Source organism: Tachypleus tridentatus, chromosome 2, assembly GCF_004210375.1.
Source record: "Tachypleus tridentatus isolate NWPU-2018 chromosome 2, ASM421037v1, whole genome shotgun sequence".
Lineage (NCBI taxonomy): Eukaryota > Metazoa > Arthropoda > Merostomata > Xiphosura > Limulidae > Tachypleus > Tachypleus tridentatus.
The window spans coordinates 55,703,756-55,717,652 of NC_134826.1; the positions used below are offsets into that span (position 1 = coordinate 55,703,756).

The window sequence follows — 13,897 nt, forward strand, 5'->3', positions numbered from 1 at the left end:
CATATTTATGTATTATCAGGTTAACAGATAAATAAGAACACCAACAATATATGTTACATTTGTATATTATCAGAGTAATAGATAAAATAAACTACACAGAATATATTATACATTTATATACCATCAGAGTAATAGATAAGATAAATTACCAAAAACAAATATTTTATTTATATATCATCACAGTGATAGATAAATAACATTTGCAAAGAATGTATATTATAGTTATGTAACATCAGAGTAATAGATAAAAGAATTTCAACAATATATATTATATTTATATATTATCAGAGAAATAAATAAATACAATATAAACAATATATATTACATTTATATAGCATCAGTGTAATAGATAAGATAAAATGCCAACAAAATATTATATATATTTATATACCGTCAGAGTTATAGATAAATAGGAATATCAACAATATATATTATATTTATATAATATCAGAGTAATAAAAAAGATAAACTACCAACAATATATATTTTACTTATATAACATCAAATTAATAGATAAATGAGAATATCAACAATATATATTATATTTATATAACACCAGACTAATAGATCAGATAAAATACCAACAATATGTATTATATTTATATATTATCAGAGTAATAGATAAATAAAAATACCGTTAATATATATTGTAGTTATATAATATCAGAGTAACAGAGAAGATAATATACCAACAGTATATATTGTATTTATGTATTATCAGAGTAATAATAAATAAGAATATCAACAATATATAAGAGATAATAGAAAATACCAACAACATGTGTTATATTTATATATTATTAGAGTAATAGATAAGTAACAATACAAGGATATATATTATATTTATAGAACATCAGAGTAATATATAAGATAAAATACCAACAATATATATTATATTTGTATATTATCAGAGTAATAGTTAAATAAGAAAATCAACCAAATATGTTATGCTTATATCACATCCGACTGACAGATCAGATAAAATACCACTAATATATTATTATATTTGTATAATATTAGAGTAATAGATCAAATAAAATACCACCAATATTTATTATATTTATATATTATAACAGTAATAGATAAATAAAAATACCAACAATATGTGTCATATTTATGTATTATGAGAGTAATAGATAAGTAAGAATACCATTAATATATATTATATTTACATATTATGAGAGTAATAGGTAAATGTACATAATATTTATATAGCATCAGTGTAATAGGTAAGATCATATACCAACAATATATATGATATTTGTATATCATCAGAGCAATAAATAATTAGCAATACTAATAATATATATTACATTTATATAATATCAGAGTAGTAGATAAAAAAGAATATCAACAATATATATGATGTTTATATAATATCAAAGTAATAGATAAGATAAAATACCAAATATATTTATTATATTTATATATTATCAAAGAAATAGATAAATAACAATATTAACAATATATATTACATTTATATAGCACCAGTATAGTACATAAAATACCAGAGATATATTTATATACTGTCAGAGTAGTAGATAAATAAGACTACCAACAATATATATTATATTCATTTAATATCAGAATAATAGAAAAGATAAACTACAATGTTATGACAGTAACTGATAAAGAAAATACCAACAATATCTATGATATTTATATAACATCGGAGTAATAGATAAATAAGAATACCAATAATATGTATTGTATTTATATAATATCAAAGCAATAGATAGGATAAAATACCAACAATACATATTATATATTATCACACTAATAGATCAGATAAAATAAAATACTAAAAATATATATTGTAGTTATATAATATCAGATTAATAGAAAGATAAAATATCAACAGTATATATTATATTTACATATTATCCGAGTAATAGATAAATAAAAATACCAACAATTTTTATTGTGGTTGTATAATATCAGAGAATAAAAGATAATAAGAGAAAATACCAACAATATATATTATATTTATATAACATCAGACTAATAGATCATATAAAATAACAACAATATTGTAGTGTAGTTATATATTATCAGAGTAATAGATAAATAAGAATACCAACAATATATATTATATTTATATGTTATCAATCTACTGATGTTCTATTCTAGCCATACTTGACTCTCTGTTTTACTGACAAAATGGTAATTGACTCACTCTTGCACTAAACAAGTGGTAACTGACTGCTGTTGTAGTGTACACGTGGTACTTGAGTCTTTGTTGTACTAAGCAAGTGGTACTTGATTCTCTGCCAACGATTACATATGATCTGTAGAGTTGAATCTTTAACTTTATTTTGCGAAAGATAGCGAATAATTGTTTTGAATTAGAATGTTTTAGAATGTAACCTCAATATACATGTATTTGTGGCTGTTATGAAAAAGTTATTTAAATTAAGATACCAATATATTTTTGATTCGAACCTAAGAGATCCTGTTTTAAACAGCCTGGTTCATATATTTTTGAAACCGGTATATGGTATGACCTTTATTTACCAAACTTCATACTTTCTGTCTAAATGAGCATCATTTGTTACTCATCTGCTCTATCTATCGGTGATTTTATATTTGTAAAAACGGCTCGTTTGGGTTGAGAAAAATTTGTACGTAGAGTTCACTCCTCTACGTAAAAAAAAAAAAAAAAAAAAAAAATCTCGACATCACTGATTATCGGTGATTTTGTTTTTCGACCCCTTAAGTCCTGCAAGAACGTTAGTAAATAACCAACAACTCTGAGTTACGGTGTATTATCATAATTTATCAATTTTTCATACTCCCATTCGATATAGACTACTGGTCGAGTCATCTGTGACATGTCATTTGTACATTAACTGTAGTTAACTAGCATGTATTTTATATTGTCTGTCATTAACTTAGTTTATATGAAAATAAGCCGGACGTGTGCTGACGCTATTTTCACTGGAACGATTTGATCAAGAGTTTTAATAAGGAATAGCTGGTCGACTGTTAGTAAATCATGGGCTTTGCTAGTGTCCTCATGTGCCTGCTGCTGTGTCATCCTTGCTACTCTTTCATTGTACAGTCTGCCCTGCAGGCTGAAGCTAGTCACGGCATCGACACGTTTCTCGAGGCATCGGTTACTTACTTGCAGCAAGGCACTAGCTCTGCTAGCCTTCTGGAATGTATCACCAGTTGCAGTTCCATCATAAACTGTTCTGCGATAAATCATGGACAGGAAATTGGGGACTGTTTCTGCATCATTGGTGGGTACGATGAAAACACAACAGAGGTGAAATACCGTGCAAACTACACCTTCTATAGCCTGAAGTACTTTGATCCGGTATGTATGGTTAATACAGCAATATTAAAGTTGCATTATAAATTTGTGACAGCATTTAAGAACACGCACTTCTTGTTTTTGAGGTGTAACCAGGTGCCACTTCGACAAAAGAAAATACTGTCACAATACGTTGGAACGATATAAAGGACAATATAGATTAGCTAACAGTAGTTGTTAAGAGAAGGATATAACGTACAAAATATAGTAGGTAGCATTGAAATTCTAGTAAGAAACAGATATAAGACGCGGTTTCAAGGTAAATAACATTACAAGTGCTAAAGACTATGGATATAGTACATAATGAAAGTAGTTTTTGAGAAACCGATTAAAAACACAACACATTCTACTTGTCTTTCGTATGTTACTTAAACTGTTTTAGCTTCAACAGGTTTTTATTTGCCTAAATGACTAATAATTTAACGTCACCAGGTTTTTATTAACCTAAATGACCAATATATTAGCATCACACGTTCTTATTAGCCTAAATGACTAATATTTCAGCTTCACCAGGTTTCTATTAGACAAAATGACTAATAATATAACTTCACCAGGTTTTTATTTGCCTCAGTGACTAATAATTGGCCTGGCATGGCCAAGCGCGTAAGGCGTGCGACTCGTAATCCGAGGGTCGCGGGTTCGCGCTAAACATGCTCGCCCTCCCAGCCGTGGGGGCGTATAATGTGACGGTCAATCCCACTATTCGTTGGTAAAAGAGTAGCCCAAGAGTTGGCGTTGGGTGGTGATGACTAGCTGCTTCCCTCTAGTCTTACACTGCTAAATTAGGGACGGCTAGCACAGATAGCCCTCGAGTAGCTTTGTGCGAAATTCCAAAAAAACAAAAAAAAAGACTAATAATTTAATTTCACCAGGTTTTTATTAAACTAAATGACCAATATATTAGCATCACACGTTCTTATTAGCCTAAATGACTAATATGTTAGCTTCGCCAGGTTTTATTAGCCTAATTGACTAATATTTAAGCTTCACCAGGTTTTCATTTGACTCAATGCTAATATTGAAGCATCATTAGGTTTTTATTGGACTAAATGACTTATAATTTAGCTTCAACAGGTTTTTTATTTTCTTAAATGACTAATAATTTAGCTTCAACAGGTTTTTATTTTCTTAAATGACTAATAATTTAGCTTCACGAGGTTTTTATTTGCCTCAATGACTAATATTGTAGCTTCACCAGTTTTTATTTGCCTCAATGACTAATAATTTAACTTCACCAGGTTGTATTGGCCTAAATGACTAATGATTTAACTTCACCAGGTTTTTATTTGCCTCAATAACTAATATATTAGCTTCACCAGGTTTTTATTAGCTAATTGACTAATATTTTAGCTTCACTGTGTTGGAAAGTTCATTTCTCTCTGTCATGTAATGTAACGCAGATGTTCTCAGTGTTCGTTGACTTCTAATTTTCTCATATTTTAAACTTCTTATCGTTCTAGCTGTATTTTCAAATTGTTAATTTATTACAGTTCTTTAATTCTTACTACACAATGAATGTAAGAGTTTCTTCGTTTATGAGAATATTGAGATAACAAAAACAAAATATTCTCTGATAAACAAATAAATGTTTCTTTACAGAAATGTTCGGAATCACGTTGTGTACTAGGTAAGAGCTTTTTATATCCGTTTGATGTTCTTTATAGACGTTCAGTTTACCATCATTTTCTTGACCATCAGTTCTTTTATAAAAAGTATGATATTAAGATTTACTTATTTAAACCGCTAATACTGATGACTTAAGGTCGTCACATTTTAGTATCTATATTGTGGTTAACTTGTATAAAGTACTAATACCGCTGAATAAATATTGTCAGATCATAGTATCTGTAGTGTGGCTATATATAATAATAGTATATATACTATACAAACCATTGTTAATCAACACAGTAATACACAACGAAAGTATATATACTATACAACTACTTCCTAATTAACAGTAGTACACAACGATAATATATATACTATACAACTACTTTCTAATTAACAGTAGTACACAACGATAATATACATAATATACATATACTTCCTAATTAATAGTAGTACACAACGATAATATATACACTATACAACTACTTCCTAATTAACAGTAGTACACAACGATAATATATATACTATACAACTACTTCCTAATTAACAGTAGTACACAACGATAATATATATATACTATACAACTACTTCCTAATTAACAGTAGTACACAACGATAATATATATACTATACAACTACTTCCTAATTAACAGTAGTACACAACGATAATATATATACTATACAACTACTTCCTAATTAACAGTAGTACACAACGATAATATATATACTATACAACTACTTCCTAATTAACAGTAGTACACAACGATAATATATATACTATACAACTACTTCCTAATTAACAGTAGTACACAACGATAATATATATACTATACAACTACTTCCTAATTAACAGTAGTACACAACGATAATATATATACTATACAACTACTTCCTAATTAACAGTAGTACACAACGATAATATACATATATATACATATACTTCCTAATTAATAGTAGTACACAACGATAATATATATACTATACAACTACTTCCTAATTAACAGTAGTGCACAACGATAATATATATACTATACAAATACTTCCTAATTAACAGTAGTACACAGCGATAATATATATATACTATACAAATCGTTGTTAATCAACAGTAGTATACAACGACAATACATTTGCTATAGAAACAGTTGTTAGTCAACAGTAGGACACAACGACAGTATATTTACTGTAGAAACAGTTGTTAATCGACACAGTAGCACACAACGGCACTGTATATATACTATACAAACAGTAATCAACACAATAGTACACAACAACAATATATATACTATTCAAGCAGTTGTTAATTTACACAGTGATATGAAACAGCTATATATATAGTATACAAACAGTTGGTAATCAACACAGTAATATGAAACAGTTGTATGTGAAAATATAAGGAGAATTCCTGGTTTAAAATGTTTATTATAATAAAGATCATGTATTAAAAAACATATGTTATTCATTCCGAGAATAACCTCCTGATATTAGCTTCATTGTACATAATTTAGTAACCATCAACCAAGAAATATATTTTACTAAGGTTAACACTTATTATATGATAGCTTCAAGTATCATATGTAATATATCATGCATATTTTAATAGCGCATCAAATGGTTTAAAGTGAGTTAATATTTCATACACATATTTACAACTTAAATGTCCCTCCAAAAGTTGGTAAGACTTTTACTTCCATTGTCATTTCCAAACGGGTTGGCCTAACACAACACTTGTTATACCGTTTCTTGGTGAACAAATCTGTGACTGTGGTGTCCCGTCGGACAGCTGTAAGTCTTCAAATTTACAACGCTAAAATCAGGGATTCCGATTCTTCTCGGTAGACAGAGCAACTAGCAACATGTAAAATAAAAACTGTAATTTATCTATTAACATGCACTAAATGTAATATAGGATATATGGGCCAAACTTCAAAACTATTGCATATACGTATTAATTTACATAGATCTCAAGTTAAAAACAATTCATTGAATTCCATAGAAATAAAACATTTCAGGATTCATCCTTTTACTTCTGTTAAGATAATTATATTAGAAATTTTTAATGATGACATCAATAGACTTCAACGAGAAAACTTTTAATTTTTGAATTAGAACATAAAATTCTTATGGATTAAACCAAGGTTTTAATAATTCTACTGCTTTGATTTAAGTAATGATTACTGCATTACTAATTTTTCTTTATAGACACTTTTTCATAAAAATAGGATAACTAGAGATAACGGAAATAATAGATCAAAATTGGTTGATTTTTAAGAATTTTCTAATCATTTGAATAACAGTTTTTATTCTAATATTAGTATACGTAAATTATTTTTCAAAAATATTTATCATCTTAATCTTCCCAAAATAAGAGCATTAATTAATATAATAAAAACTTTGATTTGCGAAACGATCATGGAAAACACTTACTTGTAAGTATTATAAAATATCGATTAAAAGTCAGTGATTTGCCAAGTTTTGAAAAAGAGAAACTGCAAATCTAACCTTCATGTTTGGTAATTAACTTTAGAAATAAAATATTCAGTGATTTTCAGATTTGTAAAATTATTCATCAGTCTATAAAAATAACACTATGTAACACAAATTTTGTTCCTGTATAGTATGTGTTATTTCTTAACTGCTTATGTTATAAATGTACATAAAATGGCCATTATTCCCTTCAAACTTTGCTTTTGTGACCTGGATAATGAAATTTAGAAATTAATGTGAAATCGAGCAAATTTGCACATCTTGACGAGTGGAGAAGCTTGAAAAATGTCGGTGACGCTTCCTCTGACTTGCGACTTGCACACTTTCATCTAACAAATTCCACTCCTTGAGCTTAGATGTCAAAAGCTCGACATTCGACTTTGTTAGACCAAGATCTCTGATCAAGTCATTGAGGTCTCTTTGGTTAGGGTAGTATAGGTTTCCCTCACCAGCTGCAACTCTGAAATTGTAATCTGGATCTTCAACGCCTACCTCCTCTTCTGATTTACTGCCTTCTTCTGAGAATGGCTGCTTTCTCTCTGGCAGAGTGGGTTCAGGGAGCTCAGGGCAGTGTGGCACTGGGGCAACGGATGATGGAAGGTCCAGATACATGATAACAGATGCATTCTTGCCAGCCCAACGTTTGGAAGGGTCCACCATGCAGAAGTAGCAATTGCTTGAGTGGTCAGTTGGCTCAAGCCAAATGCTTGGAATAACGAACTTCATGGATCTCTTTTTCCTTCTGTACCATCCTGCAAAAGAGCAAAATAAAATTTTTATGAAAAATAAATTTATTTCATCAACAAGTAATGTGTAAGAGGTTCATGCAAAATATTTTATATGCGATATTTTTTCTAAAGTTTCAACAGTATAGAGTTTTTTTTTTGCAGTGCTCGCAGGTAAAATGAGGTGTCCAGGGTTTGTCTTGATCTCCGATAGGCACGTCGAAATATGCCTTGTAGGCTTCACACATGCTGTCACAGAGTACGTTTTCGCTCTTGTCTTGATAAATTGGCCACATACATAGCAGAATGCGTCTGGAGAATGCTTGCAGCTTCTTAATGCCATCTGTGATAAAATGAGATAGGTCTATGTGTTCACTTAGGTAGCTAGAACTAAACTGAAGTGGTGAGTGGTGAACCCCTGTATATATATTACTATGGAAAGTTATTGAAAATTCTAGAAGGTTCTTGAAAATTCTCGTAAATTCTACAACATTCTAGAAAATTCTTGTAAGTTCGAGAAAATTCTCTATCAGCTACTCAGCACTGAATCTAACTGGAATATTCTGAAAAATGGGTAAATTTGAAAATTTCATTATCCAAACCACATTTACTTTAGGCATAAGCAATTGCGAAATAATAGTTTCTGCCCAGAAACAAGAAAAAGTAAAAATGTTGTTACATAGTGTAACATTTTGCCTTGTAAAAACGTAAAGCTAACCGTCAGTTATAAATACGAAATTCGAATTGGTCAATTACTATATAATTATATACGTTTCTTCAATTATCCAAAAGTAGGTAAAGTTAATAATTTACCTTGTGAGTGTGCAAATAGTTTATTTATTGATACTTTTCATAAACATATTATTACTGGTAATTTGAATATTATAAAAGATAAAATATTATGTGAAATACTCAAAAAAGGATCTAAAAACAGAATCGCCACAAAATGTATTAATAAAAATATTTTAAAATTTATTGAAAACAATATTGATGAATATATTTTAAAACTAAACTATATTATATGTTATCCACCTCGATGGTTTCTTGAATGGAAGTTGTACTTAAAAAAATAAAAATAAAATTATCTCGTATAAAATTAAAGAAATACCATACAGATTTATCGTTTCATCAGTTAAAAAATAATATTCAAGAACTGCAAGAAAACATGTTATAGTTCCCATTGATTAGGCTAAATGTAACATTAGTATTATTTGTAAAAAGTTTCATGCGTTAATTATGATAAAAGAAATCAATAGTATACAAACACTTAAAACTTATTAATCAATCCAAAGATACAGCACTTAATAATTTCATTAAAGCTTATAATAAACTTTATTCTAAAAAAACCTGATGTGAATTTACCTTTTCTTTATGGTATTCCCAAACTCAAAAAATCTCCAACTAAATTTAGATTTATTTCTAATTCAATAAGAACTGTTATCAAACAACCGGCTACATTATTAAATAAATTACTTAATATTCTACTTGAGAAAATTAAAAATGTAAGTGTTAATGATAAAAACATACTTTCTGGATAATAAAAAATAATCAATCTATTTTAAAATAAAAAATGGGAACAAATAAATAATATTCACACATTTGATTTCACCATATTGTACACCACAATTCTATTAAAAGATTTAATCTCTGTGTGAAATTCATTAATAGAATAGCTCTGTTATCCTTTTATAGAACTAAAAGAAAGCAAACTTAGTTCCCAAAACATTTTGTTTGTTTGTTTTGGAATTTCGCACAAAGCTCCTCGAGGGCTATCTGTGCTAGCCGTCCCTAAGTTAACAGTGTAAGACTAGAGGGAAGGTAGCTAGTCATCACCACCCACCGCAAACTCTTGGGCTACTCTTTTACCAACGAACAGTGGGATTGACCGTCACATTATACACCCCCACGGCTGGGTGGGCGAGCATGTTTAGCGCGACGCGGGTGCGAACCCGCGAATTACGAGTCGCACGCCTTACGCGCTTGGCCATGCCAGGCCTTCCCAAAACATACAACACATATTAAGTTTCTGTATTTACAATAGGCCCGGCATCGCCAAGCGTGTTAAGGCGTTTGACTCGTAACCTGCGGGTCGCGGGTTCGAATCCCATAACACCAAACATGCTTGTTTTTTTACCCCTGGGGGCGTTATAATATTACAATCAATCCCACCATTCATTGGTAAAAGAGTAGCCCACAAGTTGGTGGTAGGTGGCAATGACTAACTGTCTTCCCTGTCTTACACTGCTAAATTAGGGACGGCTAACGCAGATAGCCCTCGAGTAGCTTTGCGCGAAATTCAAAACAAACAAGTATTTACAATAATTATATATTTTTCAATAAACATGTTTTTAAACAAGTAATAGGAGTCCCAATAGGAGATAACTATTCTACTTGTACAGAAAATTTATATCTTTATTATTATGAGAATAGATTTATTGAAAACTGTCCAAATCAGATATTTTTACCTTAACTTTTAGATGACTTAATTAGTATAAATAATGTTATTAACACTATTTATCCAGCAGAATTAAAAATTGAAATTAGATTTAGGAATTAAAATAATTGATAAGAATATCAATGTAAATATTTTGATAAAATAAAATATTTTGTATTTCCAATTTATGGTTTACTCTATTTTAATAGTAATGTACCATACCCTTCTGTTATAAGCATTATAACTTTGTACTTATTCAGATATTGTAAAATTTGTAATAAATTACAATATTTTATCAGTAAAGTTGAAATACTGATATAAAAATTAATAGTTAATGGCTTTAATAAAGAAACTTTAAAAAGAAGTATTAAACTATTCTGTTACAAGTGAAAGAATGTATTAAATAAATATAATGAAATATAAATTGAAGAAACTTTACTGAAAATTTCTAATAACTATTTTTGTTATGAATAAGGTAATTTAGAACTTATCACTACTTGTTTGTTTTTTGAATTAAGCACAAAGCTACACAATGGGCTATCTGTGCTCTGCCCACCACGGGTATCGAAACCCGAATTTTAGTGTTGTTAGTCCGCAGACATACCGCTGAGCCACTGGGGGGCTTAGCACTACTTTATATGGATGTGCACCTTGCCGCATAAAAGGGCTTGTTTAGAGCATGATAGTCACAGTGGACTTAATAAACGGGTGGTGGTTGAGAGCTATACTAGTTTATTTAGATACCTGGATGGGACTCTTCGTACTAGTATAATCTGTTTACTGAGCTACCAATTAGTACCTATCTGCCATAATGGGGGAAGGAATGCCAACTTCAAGAGGTAAGTTTTAACTTACTTACCCCTAAATGATAGTACCTTATTCTTAGTTCAATTAAGTTTTCTTCTTCTTTACTTTTGAGAGCAGCCACCTTCCCACAACTGTCTGCAGGCAGTGAAGGGTGATATAGATGTGGGACGTTGTGAGCTTGAGCACCCACATCTTGCTCGCCTAATTTCTATTTTTATATCTATTGCTACTCCTTTATTTCTTATGTGAATGGAGGTTAAGACTGATAGATGGTGTATTCCCACTGCAATGTGGGTCCTACTTCCGAAGTCACCTCCAAAACCTAGGGTACATTTTATATCCCACATTATAGCTTGTACCATGGGATCTTTTAAATTAGTGCAGCGTTTTTGTTTAATTTATTTTTGTTTCGGCATGTGGTATTTTAAAGTTATAACAAAATTATATATATATATATATACATAATTCATGTTCTTCAATACTGGACACAACAAAATCTATTGTATAGGAAGTTTATTCACTGTTGGTTACAGCAGTATCTATTGTATAGCAAGTTTCTTCACTATAGGATACAACAAATGTTACAACAGAGCAAGTCTCTGATGTATGACATTTATCAAAACTTAAAACATAAAGATATGCAAGAGTTCTAACAAGAACTTTAATAGGTTTACTCTCTGTATTAGCACCTACAATTCGTTAGTATAAAATGGTTTATTCTCTATATATTATCTCGTAAGTTATAATGATAGGCTAGGTTAGGCCTAAAATGTCTCCATCTCAGTGAAACTATTTAGTCTTTTCGCTATTAGTAAAAATTATTGTTATTAATTTCAACTGATGAATCTGGTATTAAATAAATACGCTGGGTTCTTTATGTCAACATTTGTTATACATTGCTAATGATAAGATATAATCAATATTTAGTTTTCTTCATAATGAATGTTACATATATATAATTCTCGTTTATATTAATTTTGTTGAGAACAACTAACTATTATCGATAACTTCATGTTTCAGGTAAAATTACAGGTAGCACACGGTCACCTGCCACAAGAACAGCACAGTTGTCAACTTCTGGTTAGTAGTGCATACTTTTCTATTTTAATTTCACATTCTACGAACATCACGAAAATGAATATTCGTATTCTTTAAACGCGTTTTATATAAATATATAATATACATATGCGTGTTTTCGTTTGGGGCTCTGCATTTGAAAGTTACTTTTTAAAACGCACTCTCTTAAAGCGTTCTCCATAACTTTCGTTTTTGATTTTGAAGAACTTAATTAAATATTGTTAATTATTTGAAATTCTAAAAGTGACATCTAGATATTCGTAAAACAAACGGGAGTTAGAAATGTTTAGTTTTACTTAAGGATAGTAAATAAATTTGAATATCTCCAAACTAGTTTTTATGTATAATCAATATATGTTTTGTTTTAAATCTGGTAAAACGTGACATATTTAAATCCATATCATTTATCGTATTTAACTAAAAAAGAACTTTATGGCTCTAACTCTATCAAACCACGATCAAACTCAAATTTGATGGCGCGAACTTTATCAAACCACGATCTACACCACTAACCGTATAAACTCATGATTCATCTCATCAGCAGAATTGCAAAATATTATTTATTATAAATTTTGCAATTTTCAATTCTGAAAAAACATAAAATCAGAAGGTTTGTTTATTAAAAGAAACAAATTATTTTCCTACTAATAAGAAACAATGTTAAAACTACGTAATAAGTAATGCTGTATATATTTGTGTGTAACCAGCCGTTGTTACATTAATAATATTCTAGCAAACTTTCATTTATCAATGATGATGTAACATGGGCCTATTTATTACTCTACATTAATGTTTATAGAGAAGAGTGTGGCCTAATGGGTGTCGTACTGGATCACCTATAGAGCAAAGAGCAAACTATGGTCGACAGACCATCGGTTGTCCGGAGCTCTGTATAGCTCCATTTACTCCAGTTATAGAAGCAGAAATATGTGAACTGAGCGAAAAAATCTGAAAATCTTTGTTGTATGACTTTATGACGTCAAGTTGAAATATCTTGATTGGCGCCGCTCTTCATCAATAACCCTGAAAGGTTTCTTGTGTTTATGGTCTGTCTGATGTTCAAGTAATCTTGCGTTCACCAAAGTAAACCTAAATTAATGTCAGATGTTAGATATGTTTGCCAATTGTCATTGAAGGACTTTTATTTATATTTCGTAATAGTATAAATATATTGTGTGTTATTGGCGATAGATTGAATGATAAATAAATAGCACACCCTCCACTTGTTTTGAAATTTTATATATACATATTTGGAAGAAGTTAAACGTATGTATATTAAATTCTTTACGCTACAGAAATTATAGACATATCATAAACACTATATGATTTTTTTCCTTGTCAAAAGTTCCCTTGGGCCTATTCAACTACTTCAGAATTTCAGTTAACAACCCGAGCTATCTTTTCTTTTTTTCTATAGCGCTAGTACTCTGTATATAATTACTTTACA

At 29.7% G+C, this 13,897-nt stretch overlaps 1 protein-coding gene across 1 annotated transcript in view; it reads left to right on the plus strand.

Annotated features, from left to right (window-relative positions):
• Positions 1-2,899: 2,899 nt before the first annotated feature.
• Positions 2,900-13,897, plus strand: part of LOC143243883 (macrophage mannose receptor 1-like) — a 34,320-nt gene continuing 23,322 nt past the window's right edge. Inside the window, exons 1-3 of the mRNA XM_076487651.1 lie at positions 2,900-3,319; positions 4,916-4,943; positions 12,394-12,453. Coding sequence (XP_076343766.1) covers positions 2,996-3,319; positions 4,916-4,943; positions 12,394-12,453 — 412 coding nt within the window. The 5' untranslated portion in view covers positions 2,900-2,995. The remainder of the gene's footprint in view (positions 3,320-4,915; positions 4,944-12,393; positions 12,454-13,897) is intronic.